The sequence below is a fragment of the Gorilla gorilla genome, chromosome 1 (assembly GCF_029281585.2).
Source record: "Gorilla gorilla gorilla isolate KB3781 chromosome 1, NHGRI_mGorGor1-v2.1_pri, whole genome shotgun sequence".
Lineage (NCBI taxonomy): Eukaryota > Metazoa > Chordata > Mammalia > Primates > Hominidae > Gorilla > Gorilla gorilla.
The window spans coordinates 46,301,028-46,323,396 of record NC_073224.2 but is presented as its reverse complement, the minus strand read 5'-3'; the positions used below and the strand labels follow the sequence as shown (position 1 = coordinate 46,323,396).

Here is a 22,369-nt window from a genome sequence, read left to right as displayed (position 1 = left end):
GTAGAGCACAAAGGCAGAAGAAAATACTGTGTGGCAAAAGAGAAGGATAAATGAGACTGCAGTGAAACTATGAGTCCCCTGAAGCTAGGTCCCACCCGATTTGACCTCTAGTCTATTTCTCATGGGACATAACTGGTGATTCCATTTGTCATACCCTCTGCACATGCTTGTTGAATGAATGAATGTCAAAGGAGTGTGTAATACATGAACTCATATATGGCTTTTTTTGTGGGGGAAGCAGTTGGGTTAGATAAAATCAATCATAACTCTTGCTAATTGAGAAAATCTTATACATACAAACCCAGAAATATTTGTTAAAGTATTGAAAAATAGTAAAATGTAATATTTTTGAGCATAACAAAAGCTAGTTCAATTTGTCACATAACTTGCAATCAGAGTAGAGTCATTTATAGTCTTATGTTGCCTTCCTGCCCATTGTATGCCCAAGAGAATGCAGCAAAATATTTAGGGTCAACCGTGAAACTTAGACCAAATCTTAAAATGGAAAGAGACTGATTTTTAGGTCAAGGGGAAAGAAGAATGAGCCATGCATTTTTCTTTTTTCTTTTTTGAGACAGAGTCTCACCCTGTCACCAGGCTGGAGTGCAGTGGCACGATCTTGGCTCGCTGCAATCTCTGCCTCCCAGGTTCAAGCGATTCCCCTGCCTCAGCCTCCTGAGTAGCTGGGACTATAAGCATGCACCACCATGCCCGACAAATTTTTTGTGTTTACTTAGTAGAGATGGGGCTTCACCATGTTGGCCAGGATGGTCTTGATCTCCTGGCCTCGTGATCTGCCTGCCTCAGCCTCCCAAAGTGCTGGGACTACAGGCGTGAGCTACCGTGCCTGGCTGAGCCATGCATTTTTCAAAGGGGATAATGAAAATCAACAGCAAGACAGCAGAGTAGTGAAATCCACGGTACAAACACAATTTTTAAAGAAAATTAACACAAATTATTATTTGTAATTTAATCTTTAAATTTAATAATGCTTTAAAAATCTTGTGTCTTTTCTATAAGCTTATAAACCAGATATTAAAATTTCAAGGAAAAAAATCTATTTAAGCCTTTCATATCTTAAGCCGTAAGAAATATTCAGTGACAGGAAAATAGAGCACTTGTATGACTTCTTGTGCTTTCCATTCACGTAGCGGTTTAAAAAAAACCCAAAATCAAGCCCAATTACCTTATCTTTAATTATATTTAGCAGTAGAGTTTATTAAACGTCTATGCAAAATCAATCTTTTCCTTCGCCCAGTTCTGTATGAAAGTACTAACAAATAGTGAATATTTTGTGCAAATAGTGACTCATAAAAATGTAGACTCAGCCATAGATTTTAATTTATATGCCTTGGATCTGACAACTGTACAAAAATAATGTGAAAAATAAAGCAATACTTGAGACATGAAGCAACCCATTTTTCCTGATCTGGCATCCTGTTGGCAGGGAGAAGTCTGTGGTGCTTCATATACACAACAGCTTGGCACGGCCTTAACCATGCATAGTCTTCCATAGGTCCATTGATGACTTCAGTTCTTCAGGTGGATCATTTTCAGCTCTGGAAGCATTGTGCCCTTTAATCAGTCATTCTTACTTTTATGTCCTGCCATCTCTAGTTGTGGAATTTTTCTGGCTAGAGCCTAGTGGTTCATTTTGCATGAGTTGCGAGCCTCCCTCATTGCCATCTCAGCCAGTGAAACTGATTTATCACCCAGAGTGATCACATGCCCTTCAAGTATTTTATGATAGTATTGCTACGACATATGTCTGACTTCTTGCTGAATGTGTGGTGTATACCTATATTCACATGTGTGTATATTCACACACACACACATATCAGATTTTTTCCTGACTCTTTATCAGGCACGTCCAAGAATGCTGAAAGTTTATTCCTAGCCCTTCCAGCAGGTATGACTGTAGTCTGATTTCCAAAAGTCTGAAGAACCTGTTTGATAACTTCTGAATGGGAACAAGACGCAGCGGTTCCTGGGGGTTTCTCCTTGTAGGATGTATGGCTTTCACATTTGAACCACCATCTGCCATCACCCAAACTGTATATTCAGAAAGTGGCTTATGTTTTTCCTCTGGCACCAGGGTTACCATTTATAGCCACACACTCGATAATGGTGACATTCTTTCAAAGATCCTAGTGTAGCATCAAGGAGGTCAGACAGTGGTATTTTCTGCTAGTACCTCTCTGAAGCTTGGTTATTTCCTTCAGAATATCCCAGAAGATAACCTGGTCTGCCACATCGACATGTCCTGCAGTAATTTTCTGCACAGTGGGGCGGGCAATCTTGAGGTGAGAGAGCATGTGGCCATTTATCGTCTTCCCTGGAGGTTCCTTCTAGGCTTGGCCTGTGGCCTTCTTGTGGGCACTGCTGTGGCAGACCCACTGCCTCCTTACCCCACTAGACCTCAGGCCTTCATGTGAGTTTTCCTTTTTTTTTTTTTTTTTTTAAAGAGCTTTATTGGAAGATAGCTCACATACCATAAAATCCACCCATTTAAAGTGTACAGTTCAGTGACTTTTAGTATATCCACAGATATGATTCACCTATCACCACCACCAGTTTTAGAATAGTTTCATTGCCTTCAAAAGAAACCCCACCTTTTATTCATTGCTGCCCTCTCTCCCCAAGAAACCACTAATCTACTTTGTCTCTATAGATTTCCCTATTCTGGGCTTTCATATGAATGGAATAATACAATATGTGGTATTTTGTGACTGGCTTGTTTCACTTAGCTTCATGTTTTCAGGGTTCATCCACATTTGGCATTTATCAGTATTTCATTCCTTTTTATGGTCTATTGTATGGACAGACCACATTGTGTCCATCCATGCATCTGTTGACAGATGTTTAGGTGGTCTCCTCTTTTGGCTATTGTGAATAATGCTGCTGTGTACATTGGGGTACAAGTTTTTGTGTGAACATATGTTTTGTGTGAACATTTCATTTCTCTTGGTTATATAACAAGGAGTGGAATTGCTGGATCATATGTAACTCTGCTTAATCATTTGGGGAACCACCAGACTGTTTTCCAAAGCAGCTGCCTCGCTCTACACTCCCAGCAGCTGTGCCTGGTGGTTCCAGTTTCTCCAGATCTTCATCAACACTTGCTGATCTGACTTTTCGATTCTAGTTATCCTAATGGGTGCAGACTCATGTAGATTTTCTTTTTTAACTGTTAAATTTTGTGGGTGCATGGTAGATGTGTATATGTATGAGGTGTGTGAGATACAGCAAACAGGCATACGATGCATAATAATTGATACAGGCATTCAGTGTGTAATAATCACATCAGGGTAAATAGGGTATCCGTTACCTCAAGCATTTATCTTTTGTGTTACGAATAACCCAATTGTATTCTTCTAGTTATTTTAAAATGTGTATTTAATTATTGACTAAAGTTACCCTGTTATTCGGTCAAATACTAGAACTTATTCTTTTTTTTTGTACCCATTATCATGTAGGTTTTAAAAGATTTTGGGAAGGATTTTCCCCTTCGTAATAGTTTTTTAATGCAATGTACACATTTTGGGCATTCTCTTTCCTAGCATCTGTAAAAGCATGACTCCTAAGAGGTCCTCTTGCTTGTCACAATAATGAAATTTCATTGTTTGTTAACCAAAAAATTTCATTGAATGAAACCAATGTGGGATACTTTAGTGAAATGTGTGAGTTGAAGGGAGGAAGGAGTGTGGGGAGAAGCGGGGCAGTTGGCATAGCTGCTGGGGTGTTGGTCTCCTCCAGGAAACTGCTGTGATTCTCTTCCACGTGTCTGACTGGTCTGTTTGCCTTTCAGGAGGACTGGCGTTAGCCCAGGTGCTCTTTTTCTACGTGAAGTACTTGGTGCTCTTTGGCGTGCCCGCTCTGCTCATGCGCCTGGATGGACTCACTCCACCCGCCCTCCCTCGCTGCGTGAGCACCATGTTCAGTTTCACCGGGATGTGGAGGTCAGGCGCTGGAATTGCTAAAGTTGGTCAGGCATGTCCAGTGGGAGGAGCATGGCTGGGCCGGCCTCAAAGGGTTCGGGCTACTATCCTCTCCCTGTGTCTCACTCAAGCTGCATTTGGCATCCATTTCTTCATCCTACTAACAGGATGACTAATCCATGCTTTCTGGGTCTCTCACAATTATGATTAGTCTGTGTAGATAGGTGAGATAAGAAAGTTTCTTTCTGAGTCTGTGTACCGATGCACAAAGGGTTATGTTTGAAGTGGTTTCTTACTAACCTGGGAAAGGCTACTGTATCTTGATTTTTTAAATTGCTTTCTCTTTTTCTTGAAAATGACATCAGTGTATGTGAGACTGTTAAGAAAAATAGACTCAGGATAGGAGGTTAGGCCAGAGTTGCAGTATACTATTTACTAAATCTAAGTTTCATTTTTCTTATCTCTTAAACAGTAGTAAAGATAATCTCTGTCTCCAGGAGTTGTTTTGAAGATTAAATAACCTAATGCATGTAGAGCAGGTGGTATATAATAGATGTTTACAAATGTTAGTTTTAACACTTGTGTTATTCCTATGCTCTGTGGACATGATAGATACTTTTTTCTGAAATTTTCTTTCTTTTCTAGATTTTGACCCATAGTCTTATGGTTGGTGTGGAGTCTCTTTTCCTTAGTGCCCCTGCCATTTCAGATTGTTGTTTTCTACGTGATGGACTTGTTGCTGTGTTCCTCTTATCGCTTCCAGAGTGTAACAAGTGACAGGATTGAGTTTGCAATTGAAAACCTAATGGAAGAACCTCAGGGTCAGCACTGGCACAACCATGGGAGTCAGTGCATTATTCATGTGGCTCATTCCTTTTTATTTTTTAATTTTTGAGACAAGTTCTCACTATGTTTCCCAGGCTAGTCTCAAACTCTGGGCTGGATCCTTCCGCCTCAGCCCCCCAGTAGTTGGGATCACAGGCTTATTCATTCTTAAATTTCATCTCTATAGGCAAAAAAAACCAAGACACAGGTAGGGGAAGAGCTCAATAAATACTGCCATATCTAATGTTGCCATTCAAAAGGAGGTAGGTAGCACTCAACATCCTGATTTTTCATAGTAACTTATTACAGATGCTGAATTTATCAAAGCCTCTCTAAATACATTTAATTTTGGTCTAGTTTGCTTCTTGGAGTAAGAAATTTCATGTGGTTATTGCAAGGAATTGCAAGGAATGAATTGCAAGGAATTGCAAGGAATGAATTGCAAGGAATCGCAAGGAATTGAAAGGAATTGCAATTGCAAGGAATTCAAGGAAGGAATTGCAAGGTTTCTTTTTGAAAGAAACCCTTCAAAAGGTGGGGTTTCTTTTGAAGGCAATGGCATTGCAAGGAATGTTGAGTAGTTACTCTGATTTGTCCTTACTTCATCAAATATCACACGTTGCCCTGTTTTCATGGCAAGATTGCGGAATGTTGGCAAAGAGGTGCTCTCTAATTAGAAGGCCAGGGAGTGTTTTTTGTTGAAAATGTGACCCTGGTTGGAAGGCTCTGTTAACTTTTGATTTACTCATCAAAGTCACTTACTGAGTCAATGGGTTGGGACCCAGCATGATTTGGGAACATGTCACAAGTGTCTGGTGTGAATCTTGCACAGTCCCTCTGCCTACTCAGTGTGAATGCTTGTACTCTTGCATTTCTTGGGAAGCACATACCCCTAAAAGGCTTCTCCCATATTGGCTGGCATGATAAAACCATAACTCCCTGGCACACATGCTGGTTTCTGGGTCCATGTCCATAAATACCAACCCACTGTGTCACCAGAGGCAGTTTCGGCAGTTGACTATATTTCATATTCAAAATGATTGTCTTGTCCTTTATTTTAATAATTTTTTTTTTGTCCAAGGAAGACCTTCAGTTCTATATCAACCACAGAGGTGGAGAGAACATGTCTGTCAAGACCTTTGTCACTGTCTTGATTAGAACTAGACTCATATAGTTGAGACCCCAGGCTGCTGAAAGTCTCTCCTCTCCCTCATTTAAGATAAATGTGGACAAAAGAGTAGTAATGAAAAGGTAATCTGAGGAGGAAGCTCTGGGGTGACCCCTTGGAATGATGTCATTCTAAAAAGAGGTGTTTCTGAGGGCATGTGACAAAGTAACAAAGAGGGCCTTTCCTGGGAGTGACCTAGACTTTTATCCTAGCTTCTTTAGCATGCATAGGTGTAGGTTTTCCACTCCACATTTTTAGGTTTCTTGAAGGATTTTCCAGGCTACTAATTATACTTAGAAACACACAGGTCTTTGTACAGAATGGCCATTCCATACTAAGTAGTTACATTTAGGTATGGAGATGAACTTTTTCTGAGGCAGTGTACAATGTAAGACTCAGAAGTAGTTTTTTAATTGAAAAAAATAGAATAACAATTAGAGTGTCTCTTTTGTGTGATTTGCAGATGCTCCTTTACTAGTAGGAGGAGGTTGACCATGTTTCATGTTCAGTATCTGGTGGCATAACCCTGACACTGGTCCTGGTCTCATTCTCTAACTTTTCTCTTTAAGAATGCTTGTTAAAGGAAACTAGGTTTTGAATTTGTAATTTCTATTAACAGCTAACCTTACTTTTTCTGGGCCATCTGCTGAAGTATTGCTGCAGACAGGGAATGGCTCTCTTCCTAGGTTTAGGTTTGAGACAAATTTAATCATGAGCAGATGTGAATGCTGGTGATGCAAATTATTCTGCTGGGTCATGTCAGCTACTCACATGGTGACATAAAGGGCACGGTGGATGGGAAGTGGAGGGAAGAAATGTAAAAACAATCTCCAGAGATGACTTAATGCTTACCTGAACTTCTCAAAGATCTACGCTGAATGAGGTTTAGAACTGCTGATAGAGGAATATTTAGCCCCCCCCTCCATTTTAATGGAGCCATACCCTCCTGAACACCGTGTTGACTGATTGCATCATCTTTCAGCCTACTTAGCATTGAGAGACTTGAAGTCAGCAGCCTGCCGTATCAGAGGAATATGAGCTCTACATCGTAGAACAGATAAAATTGGCCATTACCAGAGAGAAAATCTTCCTTGCCATGCTAGTTCAAATTGACTGTGAAAAATTGCAATTCACCAAGAAGGCCCAAACCTGAAAGTTAGAACCTGATGGGTTTGTTTTTCTTTCCTCTTAAATCTTCTTTTTCATATAATTTCTGCTCAGATTATTTACAGATATAACAAGACTCCAAGGAGTACGTGTATTCCCGCTTGCATGATTTTTCTGGGGTCTTATGGACCTGAGAAATTGATAATTTTCTGCTTAATTTTTGGATTTCACGTTTTAATTTAGATGGGCTGAGATCTGTAATGAGCGTTTTTTGCCAGGAGTCATTAAAGATGACGTTGCATGTCTAAGACTCCAAATTAGAGATCTGATCCTATTTTCGTGATTTGATTTCTAGCTATGGAAGCAAAGCGATAGAATTTCCCATGGTGGCTGGTGAGTTGTGGGTCAGTTTCAATTATTTCAGGAATCCTGCACAGCTTGCCCTCTGCATTTCTTGAATTATGATGCTTTCAGGTGTTCAGAGGCAAACTCATGCATCATTGCTTATCCCAGGGGGATCTGCGTGCTGTTGGTGGCTGCTAGACCTTAATATACAGGAGTATCTTTAGGCTGAGAATGAGGAGGAATCTGAGCACCTTCTTTTAGTGAGGCATTGGTTGCATGGGCTTTTAGGTCAACAGAATAATTTAGGTCCCTAGGTAGAGAGTTGGTCCAGCATGTTAGATGATAAATCAGCTCTACAAACTGCTGGCTTTGCATTAGTACTGCCTTTGAATCATGCTTAACCACCAGTTGCAGGGCAGGATGGTGGTCCTGGAGTTGGTGAAGTATATTATCATGTCTACTGGGATTGTTGGGTAGAAGGCTGGAATAGGGTGAGCATAAAGAAGAAAAGGTCAAATAGGTGCTGTTAATAAAATACTGCTTTTTTTTGGCAGCAGTCTAGTGACTAAGCACTGGCTACCTACTAGTTATGTGACTTTGGACAAATAATTTAAATTCTCTGGGCCAATCTTTTAATCTCTGAGGAGAATACTACTACTTTGCCTCATAGGGGTCCTATGAGGATTGAGCGAGCCTGGCGTATAGTAGGTCCTCAGGAAGTGGTAGTTTCTTAGTACTTTTTTTTTGCTTGAAAATCAAACAAAGCCAGAGGTGACTGAGAGGTCCTCCTGCTAATGGGCCGGGTAGGGAGGAAGTGAGCAGTGATGGGACTGGCTGATGAAAGGCTCAATTTCAGCTCTGCACCAGAGATGTGATGATTCAGAGATAGAGACTATGGTAGAAGCAGTATGGGCTGGACCTTCAGAGGAGGGGCCTTGGTCTTGTCATTTTTGTCTGTTTCCTTATGTGAGAGGAGGACTGAGGTGTTAGATGAAAACTAGGAACAGCATCTTGTCACTAGATGATGCCTGTGTTCCCCTCTACTTGTCTGTTAGCCCCAGCCACATTGAAGGGAGATGACCACCAGGATCCCTGTGCTAAAGTACATCCACCCCCACAAATCTCCTTATTCCTCAGTTTCTTGAGGCATTAAAATGGGGCTGATCATAGTACTCATCTCACTGGATTGTTGTAAGGGTTAGGTAAGATCATGTACTAAAGCACTGGATACACTGCAGGCATGCTGCAGAGATACCAAAATATAAATGATTAACTGATCATTACATAATTATATAAATAATGATTAATAATCATTACAAATAGAGTAAAATTTATGCCATTTGTTCGTTTGTGGTTTTATTTATGAGACAGTGTCTCGCTGTGTCACCCAGGCTGGAATGCAGTTTTGTGATTATAGCTCATAGCGGCCTCTACCTCCTGGGCTCAGGTGATCCTCCTGCCTCAGCTTCCCAAGTAGCTGTGACCACAGGCACACACCACCATACACAGCCAATTTTTTTTTTTTTAAAGTTCTGGGATACATATGCTGAATGTGCAGGTTTGTTATATAGGTATACATGTACCATGGTGGTTTGCTGCAACTATCAACCCGACATCTAGGTTTTAAGCTTCGCATGCATTAGGTATTTGTCCTAATGCACTCCCTCCCCTTTCCCCCCCACACCTGGCTAATTTTTAAATTTTTTGTAGAGGAAGGGTCTCTACTGTTTTGGCCAGACTGGTCTTGAACTCCTGGCCTCAAGCAATCCTCTCACCTTGGCCTCCCAAAGTGCTGGGATTACAGGCATGAGACACTGTGCCCAGACCCACCATTTGTTTGTTTTTTAATTTCTCATAAAAGAAAGACCTGATAGGGTGCTAAGTGTTGAAGTAGATGGAAGGTAGAAGAGGTAAGTGACAAAAGGTGAAAGACGGATTTCAAATTAGACACATGGGAGTCCCCTGAATCTGCCCCAGTATGACCTCTCCCTCACCGCTCACAGAGCTCTTATTCATTCATATAGCTTTGCAAACAGTTTCCAGCCACTAGACATTGATGTTACCTCACATTTTAGGTACCTACCTTAGTCAACCCCCCTCTCTCATAGTCCCATCTCAAACTCAAAAGATATTTTCTTTCTTGTAACATTCATATTTTAAAATCCCCTTACCTTTTCCTTCAAACATAGACTTCCATAGATCAAAGTGGAAAGGAACTATCAAGTTAAAGCAAATTTTACGAACCATCATTATGTTTCGCTTCCTGGATTTATTTTTGCTTCACAGATAGTGTGTCCTGTTCTCCATTTTCTCCCTGTGTGGAAGATTTTTTTTGGGTGCCTTTACTATTGACAAGCTCTTGGATGACTTTTAGAGTAAGAAGCAATCTGATGTAAGAAGCACCAGACATTTTCAGATGGAAGATGTTGATCACCAGTCACCAGAACATAGTGTTTGAGGCCACAGATCTAGAGCCTGAACTGCCTGGGTTTGAATCCTGGCTCCACTGCTTATTAGCTGATGACCTCTCTGTGCCTTCGTTTCCTTCTCTGTAAGATGGAGATACTATAAAGGGTATCCAATTCCTAATGGAGCTGGAACCCTGTACCTTTCATGGTAATAGTCACACTCTACTTGGTTGCAACCCATCAGCATAAAGCCCTTTGAAGGCAGTGATCATGTCTTATTCTTGTTTAATGCTGTAACCCTAGCACCCTCCTCAGTGCCCAGCATTCAGTGGAAAGCTCTGCTGAATGGACAGGTGGTCACTCTTCTGAAATTTTGATCACCAGGTCTTAAGAGCAAGATTTCCAAGTATTTAGGTCTGGCAGCTGGGCGGCTTCTCTCTGCAGCATGTGGTGACATGTGGCTGTAGGTGTACTGTACCATGACTGCTGTTGATACTTCACTGTCATCTCCCTGTTTTTCTCATTAAGTATTAATACATGACATGCCAACATATCACATCTGCCGCAATTTCTTTGAGAATGGCTTTGCCTTGTAAGGAATCTAGAAAGAAGAGTGTTTGCCTTTCTTACTTCATGACTGTCATTATTTTATCAGATATTGTGCCACATCCTAGATAAGAGATGAGGGAGAAAGTTACAAATGTAAAGGAAGAAAAAGGGATTCCGTTCAGACTTGGCTAGGAGAGAGGAGTTTGGCAACTGTTTATCTTTGGGGATAGGATTTTTCTGAGGGGGCTGCTGAAAGGAGATATCCTAATGCCTTACAGAGGAAGATGAGGAACTGGATGCAAGGCTGGGAGAGAAGCCCTTCTAAAACACATCCTCAGAATAGCCCAAACTCTAATAATAATAATCGTAATAATAACAGCAATAGCAGCAGCAGCAGCGCAAAGAACACATAATGCTTACGTTCTGCCAGGACAGTTATTTTTAAACAATGTTTTAAATTCATTTAAAATAACATTAAGCCCATTAGATGTTAATATAACATTTTTTTCTGAAAAAGTAACTGTTTTCCAATATCACATAATTTAGTGAGAAGTTTTTTTGTGGGTTTAAACAAAATTCTCCTAGCAATTTTCAGTGCATTGTTGTTTACTTTAGTCACCATATTATATGACAGATCTCTTGAATTTACTCCTTCTAAGTGAAATTTTGTATCCTATGAAGTAGTTACTATAATTACAGATAATCTGGGGAAATGGACAAATATTAAGAACAAGTCTAATTCATCTAAAATATTCACCACCTTTGGAAAGTAAAATTATCTGATCCTGTAATAAGATCAGATAACATCTCAAAATCAATTAGAAGGTACTTGAGCTATTACAGCTTTGAAAAATGTCTGTCCCTGTGTTTGTGCATGCACACACACTCAAGTATAATTTATTCAGAAAAAAAATCCTCCCACACGGCTTGTTCCCACTTCTGCAAGGACAGTTCTAATTTCTTATATATATTCAATGTATTTAATCTTTACAAAACCCCTGTGAAGTAGATACTATTATTTTTGCCACTCTACAGATGATGAAACTGAGGCATAGAGAAGTTGAGTAACTCTCCTCAGATCACACAGCAAGTGAGTGGTGGAGCTGCGATTTGAATCCAAGCACATGGCTCTTGAGTCTGTGCTCTTGATCACTCCCTTTTACTGTCTCTATAGTGAAATGGAACTGAAGCAGATTTCTCCTTCATGGTCTGGAGTGTGGGGCTTGTGGGACAGGATCTGGAATATCGGGGTACCTGAGAAGGACTATGGCTTACATACTGACCCCTAGAAAGGGAAATGGTTCAGGGAGTGATGGGAGGGGTTCAGTCTGTGTCACAGTTGATGAAAATAAACTCTGTAAAATATTTAAAGAGGTTTATTCTGAGCCAAATATGAATGACCAACACCCAAGACACAGTCTCAAGAGGTCCTGAGAACCTGTGTTCATTAGGTTATAGCTTGGTTTTATACCTCAAGGAGATATAACACATCAATGAATGCACATGAGTTATACATTGGTTTGGTCTGGAAAGGCAGGACAACTTGAAGTGGGGGCTTACAGGTCACAGGTGGATTTCAAGATTTTCTGATTAACAATTGGGAAAAGAGTTATTATCTAAAGACCTAGAATTGATAGAAAGGAATGTCTGGGTTAAGAGAAGGGGTTATAGAGACCAAGGTTCTTATTATGTAGATGAAGTGGCTGCTCTTAGAGGCAATAGATGGCAAATATTTCCTCTTCAGACCTTTAAGAGGTGCTCAACTCTCATCCAATCTCTTCAAGATCAGAAAAGGACCTGGAAAGGGAAGGGGATTTTCTACAGAATGTAAATTTCCCCTGCAAGAGACAGCTTTGCAGGGTCATTTCAAAATATGTCAAAGAGATATTTTAGGATAAAATACTTTAATTTCTTTCAGGGCCTGCTATCTGTCATGTAATGCTTACTAGAGTCAGGTTGGAATTTGGTATCTTGTTGCCACAAAGCGTCTGTTTTGTCTTAAGAACTCTGTTTTAAGGTTAATGCTGGTCAGTTGTGCCTGAATTTTGAAGGGAAGAGAGTATAATGAGGCATGTTCAACCCCTTCTTCCCATGATGGCCTGAACTAGTTTTTCAGGTCTACTTTTGAATCCCCTTAGCCAAGAGGAGGGGTCCATTCAGTTGGTTGGGGGGCTCAGAGTTTTTTTTCGGTTTACAGCACCGAGGGGGAAGGGATGGGGAGAAAGGAAGTCACCAGTTTAACCTGAGTCACTGACTGGGTGAATGGTGTGGGGCCACTGGGGGCTTCTGTTCTTACCTTACATCCTTGTGTTACAAAGAGCAATCCAGAAACAGCTGCCCTGATGGAGGAAGGAAGTGGAGGCTTTACCTACTGCCCACAAAGACTTAACTTGACTTAATTTCTCCTGCCGGTGTCTCCTCCTGCATCTCCTTTCCCACGGCCACCTTGATGACTGTCCTCTTCTTCTCTTCCTTTATCTCAGTTCATGCTGGGTCAGGTCCTCCTTGCTAATGAAAAAAGAGAATTGTCTGTCCTACATCTGCTGGTCTTCAAGCTTCTGGGTCTGCTAGCTCTACCTTATTTCTAATTCAGACATCCCTTCAGCAAAGTCATGTTGGTTTTTGCCCCACCTCAGTTCTGAGGACTGAGTGCAACCTTCTGTTTCTCTTAAATATTTACAGAATATTTGGATATGTCAATTTCACATTTATATGCAATTAAGTCTCATTCTTTTCCTGTATAATTTCTGCCTTTAGTCATCAGCTGAGAATGTCTTTCTACACTCCATCTAAAATTTATTTTTACATAGGGCAGAAATTCCTAATTTGGGGATCCACAAGCCACTGAATCAGTTTTTCTTTAGCTTTTAGAAAGACTACCCCCAATAGAATCCCTGCCTCCTAGCATGGGGGCTGACACATAGTAGGCACTTAACAAACCGATATTTTCTAAGTGAAAGAATGCATGATCCTTCAGTATTCCCACTCCTTTGAGGAAGAGATAAATAATAATTATTTTCTGAGACAGGCTCTCGCTCTGTTGCCCAGGCTAGAGTGCAGTGGTGCCATCACGGCTCACTGCAACCGCCACCTTCTGGGCTCAGGTGGTCTGCCTGCCTCAGCCGCCTGAGTAGCTGGGACTATAGATGTGCACCACCATGCTTGGCAAATTGAATTTTTGAAATATAGGTTTAACTTAATTTTGTATTTCCAGTGGTTAACCTACCAGCCTAAGTGCCTTTATGGTGATCATAAAATACTGTCTTTTGCCATAGTCTGTATTTCCTATGTTGACCTGAGACTTTCTGGGCCCATCCTCCAGCAGCATGCATTCCAGGTTCTGTGTTTCTTTAAAATGTAAATGTTGCCATTTTTGTGTGTATTGAAAGACTCAGCATTAGAATCCAAGAAGGAGGTTGTGTTTCTTTATTGAGTCTAGTGGATAAGAGTGAGTCTGAAGAGGAGGGAAAGGTGGTGAACTTGCCTGGTTGGAGTCCAGACTTCTTTTCTTCCTAACTTGGCCTCACCTCAGGTGTTTTTTTTTGTCTGTTTTTTTGTTTGTTTGTTTGTTTGTTTGTTTTTGAGACAGGGTCTTGCTCTGTCACTAAGGTTGGAGTGCAGTGGCTCAATCAGGGATTACTGCAGCCTCAACTTCCCAGGCTTAAGTGATCATCCTGCCTCAGTCCCCCAAGTAGTTGGGACTACAGGTGTGGGCCACCACACCTAGCTATTTTTTTTTGTTTTTTTAAATTTTAGTAGAGATGAGGTCTCGCTATGTTGCCCACACTGGTCTCGAACTCCTGAGTGCAAGCGATCCACCTGCCTTAGCCTCCCAAAGTGTTGGGATTACAGGTGTGAGCCACTGTGCCGAGCTTACCCCAGTTCTTATTAACTAGGCAGACCCTTTTGAGTCCTGGCCAGGCCCTGGTAAGGCTGTGTACTTTGTGGTAGGCTTACCTTGCCATCCATCATGCTGTACCTTATCCTGGTTTTCTGGCCTTCGTCCCTCTACCTTTAATGCAGGAACTTCTGGATCTCTTCTTGCACAGGGGTTGCTGAGGAAGACTTAGCAGTGCCAGCCAAGCCCCCTCCTTCACTCTGCCTAACTACATTTATTGTGATATGATCACCCTGTGTTTTTGTGGGATGCATCTTGCAAGAGTGGTTTATCAGAGTCCTAACCAGGAAGTAAAGCCAGAGACTCTCTGATTGGGTTTTTACCTCCACCTACATGACAGACTTCCCTTTCAGGATGCCATGGGGTGACCTGAGGGCAGGGGAAGCTAGAACATGGGACTGAATAATTTCATCCACTTCTTTCTCTTTCTTTTTCTTCCCATGGTTCACTGTGTCACAAGGGATTGGTTTTTTGTTTCCTCTTCCTATTATCTCTTGATGACATATTCTTCTTTAGGGAAGGAAGCCTTGTGGCCCAGCCCTTGTAGGGCGAATGGCGTATTCTTTTTGTAATATGGAGGAAAATAAGTTTTGACTCATTAGATTTGATTCTGAATTTGTGAGCAGCCAGACAACCACTAGGAATGAGGGATTGCTGAGAACAAAATTCATTGTTTTAGTTTAAAAAAAAAATCCCTGTTAGGATTAACTTATTTATTCTTGTGTAATTATATTGTTAAGTAAGGATTTAGATATTATCATCAATGAGAATCAGAGACACTGATATGTCCCAGATCACAGAGCTGGTATGTGCTAACTGCATTTAAATCCTAATCCTCTTAATAAGGTTTTGAACCATAAGTGTGTTTGCTCATAGAGGAGCATGTGAAAATTTGCATATTCTGTAGCACTGTGGGTGAATAGGTTTTTTCTTCCTGTTATACCAAGAAGAAAGGCAGAAGTTTTCTTATCCTTTTTGTGAGTCCTGAGATTGCAGACGATTACAGCTACAGACAACATTTGTTTTGTGTTGCTATGCAGACCTACTGTCATCTTTATTCTAATCCACCTGTCTGTACAGACATTCAAAGACTTTCTCTTGGTATACTAACAAATTCTCTCATACTGTCCAACTGCTTACCTAATGAATAAGATGAATACTTTGTCTTCTGCTAAGAACCATAAACTGTAATTACCTGCAGGGTAAAAGTTAAGACAAATTCTCTGGTTGTCATGCTTGCAAACAATGCTTTATTCTTTAGCATGGTGTATAAGCCTGGCTCCAACCTTCTATTAGAAATTCCTCTCACTCACCTTACTGGCAGTAGTGCAGAACAAGTCTTCATTCCTCAGTCCAGCCTGTGCAGCTCTCTTACAAACCTCCATGACTTGGGTGCTGGCTTTTTAGTACCATAGGGCACACTCTCTGGACCCTTCTTATATCAGGCAAAATACCACTGAACTTCCAGAGGCCAGGGACTGCTATACCTTACTGTTTTGTATTTGATATTTTGCTTTAACACAGCCAGTGTTTTGGTATTTAGCAAGAGCCTTGCATTAGATTCTTGGTGTCCTAAGTAAGATCTGAGGAACAGCCACATTAGTTTCTCCTGGGAGCTTGTCAGAAATTCAGGATCTTGGCTGCCAACTAAAACCCATGGAATCAGAATCTGCTTTTCAGCAAGATCTCCTATGAACAGTGTATGCATATTAACATTTGAGAGTCACTGGGCCAGATGACTTCTCAGGACTTCTCCTCCCTGACATGCCACGGCTCCATAGACTGCCTGGATGATGGCCATGAGTAACTGTAAATATGTTTGAATATTCAATATCTTACATTCACATGGATCACAGGGACCAGGACCCTGAAGAACTTAAATGGGAGTTTTTACTGACTTTACCAGGGGATGGGACCACAAAAGGACTGAAGAGACAGGTGACAACAAACTTGTTGACCAGCTCTAAGGCAGGGAGGGTGCTGGAGGGCAGCTCTTTGGAGGAGGTAAGGAATCAGGGAAGCTCGACTTACAGGTGCTCAAACTATATAAAGGCAACTGATCTACAGCCACAAAAACTTGGGAAAAATGAGTTGCCCCATTTGTTGTCACAGGATGCATTTGACCTCCAATTCGTTTTCCTATATATGACTTCTCCCCTTCTCTGCCTTCTTCCCACTGTTTCCCTAGAGTTGCTTTTTGTATGTAAGAAGCCCACAGGGGAGGGACTCTGCCATTCAGGAAGAAATGCCCGGTTCCTGGTTTCTGGCCGAGTCCTGTAGGCATCCTTCTGTGGATTTTGGAGGATTGCCCACCTGATGTCCACTGCAGGAAGGGATCTAGTTTCCTGTGAGACTATTTACATAGGAGAGCTGACCTACCAGACTTCTGGAAAGCATCATCAGGGGCATGGCCTTACTGTTGAAATAGAGATGACAAGTTCAAGTAGGCATTCCATTTCTGGGAAATTTGCTAGCTGCAGGCTACAGAGGATTTGCTAAGAAGTTAATTAAAATATACATCATGGGTATCCTACAGGTGGCGCCTGGGTTGTGATTAGTGAGTGATTGGGGAGGCAGTCAGGCAAGGTTGCTTCCTGCATTATTTTAATCGAGGTTCTTCAGCTGGGAGTGGGGAACAGGGTTGTCATTAGGAGACTAAGGGAAATGGACTTGCAGAGGCTTGGTAATGGGGGCAGTAGCTCAGATCTTATGACACATTGTCATCATAATGTAAATCTGCAAATAATACTTGTCTAGTTGGTGGCTGACTTAATTGGTAGCAGTAATTGTCATAGCAATATATTTCCAAGATTCCTTGTATTTATGTCGCAGTTGGGATTAGGTACCCTTCTTGCAGTCTGGTTTTAATGAGAAAACTGAGAGCTAAGATCTTAGGTTCCCCAGGATTTCTCAACTGAGCTCCTACTACAGAGTGGGATGTGGTATATTTGAGACAGATGTATTTCCTCCTGAGTTGTGTGGTCACTCACTCCAATAGGATTGATCCAGAGGGAAATTCAAGGGACTGGTTTTATATGTTATGTTTTTTGTGTGTTTCATTTTCTATTAGATAGCAGATTTAATTTTCCAAAAGTTTTTAGCGAGATCATTTGCCAATATTTGCCTTTGGCTCAATCATGATCATCTAAAATGCGGCCTAGGTGCCTTCCTTCCTCAAGGTTGTTGGTTGTGAGAGTCCTATCAGTAGAACCAAGAAACTGGACCAGCCCCTTTCCTGGTTTGAGTAAAGACTTCAATTAGAGTTATATGTGGAATTTGGCTGTAGTCATTGGCTATTGGGATGGTGAAATAGGAAGGTGAGGGGCTGAATCTCTGGAATCTAAGAAAATCTTTAGCAGCCTAAGGGTTCTAGGTCTCTTGCCTGTGCTTCAGAGGAGAGGGAAGGATGTTAGGTGAGGTGGAGAGTGATTCTCTCCCACTCTGTGAAAGCATCTTCCTAGTGGAGACTTGACCACAAGGGACTCTTCGGCCCTTTTCCAGCATAATGTAGGCAGAAAGGAATTTTCCTTATGACAAGTAGGGACAGGACCTGCCCTCAAGAAATCTATGCAGGCTGTTCTTGTGTTAGTTTGTCATATATGCACCTCAAAAGTGCCATTTATCCAGTCTTAGATGGATACTCTGGAACTGTTGGGCCCGAGGAATGTGTCATGAAATGTTTTTCTGGTGCTGGGAAGCATTTTTCTGGACCCCTTTCCTCCATGATGAGAGAGAAGCATCTGGGAGAGGGTTTGCAGAGTGGTGGCATCTGTGTCATGCCATCTGACCCGTGTGGGCTTAAAGTGTGATCTCTTGGCTGTGTACTCTGACCACTGAGTGGCTGGTGGAGGTGCCAGCAGCAGGAGTAGCAAACAGTTTGTCAGCTGTTCCCAGGCAAGTTTTATCAGCATCACACTGAACAGAGTGTCCCCTATCGTATGACCTTTCCCCAGATTATTCTGTAACTTCATATTTGATTCTTGGATGGTCTAGATTATTCTCATCAATACTTCGCTTACAGACTATTTAGACTTGTTGTAGAGCCTCTCAGAATGAATTGTACCTGAAAGTCCAAATTCTCTTTGGTCAAGGAGTATTTATTGAGCACCTACTATGGGCCAACCATTGACAAATGTATATGATACAGAGCTGAATAGAGGAGTCCCTGCCCTCAGGGAGTTAATACTGACAAGTAATGTGTCACAAGACAGGCGTGACCATCACTGAGTCTCCATAGCCCCTGAATGTTTAAAAACATTTCCACATCTATTGTCTCATTTGTTGGTTCAATAGATTAGTCGGAGAAGGCCTTGTTTTTGTCATCTCCATTTTATTGATGAGAAAAATAAAAGCTTAGGTTAAATGATTTGCCCAGAGAGGAGAGTGGCAGACCTGAGACAACACCATGTCATCTCCCAATAGCATGTCCTAGTTTACTTGATGTTGGTTTCTGTAACAGTTTACCAGTGATTAGCTTTAAACTGTCATGTCTTTAAAATGTAAATATTGTGGTCAGTGGATACCTTGAAAACTAAATGAAATTACACTAATTCCCTGAAAATAAGTGAAATAAATTGTTTTGTTTGAATAATTGTACGTCACTTTGACGTAAAGTTGTTGGAAAAGCAGAGCAATATTTTAATTCATTTAAAAAGCATTTAAGGGAGTTATGTAATGATGTAGTCTAGAGAATAGAGCATGAGCTTTGGAGTCCAGCAGACTCGGAGTCACATCCTGTCCTTACTAGTTCTGTCACCTCGGTCAAGGTACTTAACTTATCTAAGCCTTAGTTTCTCTACCTGTTAATGGGCTAATGATGCCTACCTGCTGGGGTGAAGGTGAGAATTTAATCTTTCTGTATAAATTAAGGTTCATGTTCTGTTTGTTACTGGACATTCAGGCATTAAAGGTGTGTGTGTGTATGTGTGTCTTTTGACTAAACTGACACAATATGAATTACATAGCTATTGGAAGTTCATTTGGGGTAGAACAAGGTGTAGTCACCCTCCAGGGATACTGACACCAAGGTCCAAAGTGTGCTGGAGGTGAATCAGGATTGAGAGAGACCTCACCTCTGTACTGAAATCCCACAGACAGACTGCAAGCTGAGGAGTCAAAGTTGAGCCAGCGATTAACCCATTTATGCCTGAGGTTGCAATTTTTTGAATATTTGCAATCAGACCTCGGCGATGACATTGAGCAGTAGGATATAAGTAACTCCCACATCCTTCGTGTTCCAGTAATGGAACACTAGGCATAAATAGTTGCCAGGGAAGACATGGAGCTGCAGCTGTTGATATGTAATGAAGCTGCTGCTTACATGGGCAACTCTATGGAGCTTATTCCAGGAGGCACAACGCCAGGGATTTTAGTTACTAAGGATTAATGCAAATATGATGGTGCTTGGCACCCCCCATTTCTGTTTGGAGCCCGTTACATCCTGCACCCCTTGCTGTCTTGCACTTTCCATCTACAGTCTGCCTCTAGAAACCTGGCAGCTGTCTACCTGGGTTCAGCTTCAGAGCCTGCAGGTAAACTTTGTTCCCCATCCAGCCTCTGCTTGCCTTTAGGCTCAGCTGACCTCTCCCTGATAGCTCCCCTCCAGGAGAGAGTTCCCACCTTATTCCTTTATTTTCCTGGATACACTCATGTGGGACTTTTCCTCTAGGAAGCCACTTGTCAGATCTCTGCTTCAGGGGAGGCTGTGACTCCATCCATCTATCCATTCACTGATCGAACAAATATTTGTTGAGTGCCTATTATGTGTCAGCAACTGTGCTTTGTGCTGGGGATATAGTAGTGAACAAAACAGGCAAAAGCACATACGCTCACATAGCTTACTCTCCAGCTGGTAAGACAGATAATTAACAAACCTAATAAATAAGCGAATGATATGGTGTGTTAGGATGTGATAAATGCTATGGCAAAAATAGAGCAGGATGAGGAGGGGGACTTGGAGTTCTGGGGGAAGGGTTGCAGTATACAGTTAATATCACTTTACAAACACTGAATTAGTGACCACTGGGCCGTTGCTTCTAGGGGAAATACAGGGTTAGGTTCCTGCTAGCCTCTGGTTACAACCTTCTCATCAACTGATAATACGTAACTTTGTTTTTTTTTAGTGTTTCTGCTTAAAGATGCCTTCTTTACCATATGTAGTCAATTTATTCACATTGAACTCATGGCCAACAGCACCATAACTTGTGCTTGAATAAAACTTTTCTAACACTTGTGTTTTCTCCATAAGGCTCATCACAGCCTTCCAGTACTTAGCAATGCTAGACAGCACTTCATTACTGTGCTTGGGGGTCACTTTTAGCAATGAAATCGCCAAAAACACAAAAATGTGAAAAACATGGCACTAAATAGGTGGCAGAAAGGATACTCCTAGTATGAGAGCTAAAGCATGGAGGCGGCATGGGCCTTGTCGGATCTCACCCAGCTGAGGTCCTCAGCAGCACTTCACACCTCATTGGGTGATGTACATATTTTGCTGCACAGAACTTGTCTGTGAATGGCCACAAAAGTGCCTCAAGTATTGATTTTAAGGTTACAAATAAATTTTAGTGAGGTGAATTTGCAAATACACAATTTGTGAATAACGAGGATTGAGTGTCAATGAATGATCAGCATAGGCCTCATTGAGAAGGTGATATCTGATGAAGACTTGGAGGAGATTATGGGAGTCTTGTGGGTATTTGGAGAAGTGTTCCAGGAAGAAGGTGCAGCCAGTGCCAGAAGTGTGCCCAAAGTGCTCAAGGAATAGCAAGAAGGCCAGTGTGGCTGTCATGGAATATGGAGTGAGCAGGAGAGTGGCAGGAGACGAGGGTGGGGGAGTGGACTTTGTAAGCGATAGTGCATCCTGTGGTTTGTATCTGAGTTAGATGGGGAGATGTGGAAGGGTTTTGAGCTAAGAAGTTTTACAGCACTGTACTGTGTTGAGGCAGAAGCGGTAAACCAGTTAAGAGAGTGCTGGCAGTAATCTATAGCCAAGCCTAGATGTCATCATCTGCTCACCACTAAAAAGAACTCTTCTGTACCTCCTGGTCCCCAAATCATTCCCAGATCACACATAGAGCACAGTTCTTAGAACTCAGCCACCTTTTTGGAGCATCTCAAGGAGAGTTAAACTGTGGGATTACAGTACCTGCTGCTGCTGGTGCCTATCTGAAAATGTGCTGCCACTTGAAACTGAACTAATTGAAGCTTTAGTTTCTCTAACGCAATTTTGCACTTTGCATTATTAGCCTTACACGTTCAAATTATTTTAAACACAGGGTGCCAGTAATTAGATAGAAGAATACTCCCTTCATTGTTTGTCTGGATAAAAGATACGTATGCTTCCTTGCTAAGTTTCAGCTTTCTTTTTTACAACCATGATCCCAGCCCTTGAAAGCCACATCTCATTCACCTTTACTGGGAAGGGGAATGTGGCTAAATAGATTGCCTGCATGAAGATATTTGTATCGAAGTAGAGAGTGGAAATAATTCATGTCACGTTGCTGTACTGCTATAATGAATACAGAATATACTTTAGGTAATGCATTATTAAAGGCATGCACAGCAGAGCTTCCGTGTATACAGTTTGAATGTGAGCTTATTAGCATTTCAGGTTGATACCTCTTTAAGATTTAATTAGATTCCAGGCTTCAATCAGTTTATTAAATGAATTTCTCGCTGCTTAAAAGGTGTAATGTGTTCATGACAGTAGCTTTTCATCACTCTCTTCTCATTTCCTCATGCACTCAAGCAAATCTCAGCTTCTGTCTTGGATTCAAAGCCAGAGATTATTTTCCAAAGATACTATGCTGTATAAACGTAGCCTCTTTTGTGCTTGGGGATATTGGGGCTTTGGGGAGAGTTATTTTTTATCCACACTGTCTGACATGAATGCACTTCTTGTAGATTTACCACCAGTAAATGTAACTAATGCATAATAATAGCACTATCTTCTGTTTCAATGGCCCTTTGTCACTGTGACTCTTTCTACTATTCTTTTGGCACAAAATTCACAAACTTTTATTTCTGTTGCCATGGGGAGAGTGTTGGGACTATTCAAATAGTGGGAAATTAAATGAAATACATCAAATCATAGTAGTGATTTGCAAGACAAGCTAGGGAGCTAGACCAT

At 41.4% G+C, this 22,369-nt stretch overlaps 1 protein-coding gene across 3 annotated transcripts in view; it reads left to right on the top strand.

Moving 5' to 3' along the window:
- The window catches only part of HHAT (hedgehog acyltransferase), a 346,077-nt gene that overhangs the window by 129,636 nt on the left and 194,072 nt on the right, over window positions 1-22,369 (top strand). For all 3 annotated transcript variants that reach the window (XM_031004964.3, XM_055378934.2, XM_063708819.1), the window contains one exon: window positions 3,809-3,959. In XM_031004964.3, coding sequence (XP_030860824.2) covers window positions 3,809-3,959 — 151 coding nt within the window. The remainder of the gene's footprint in view (window positions 1-3,808; window positions 3,960-22,369) is intronic.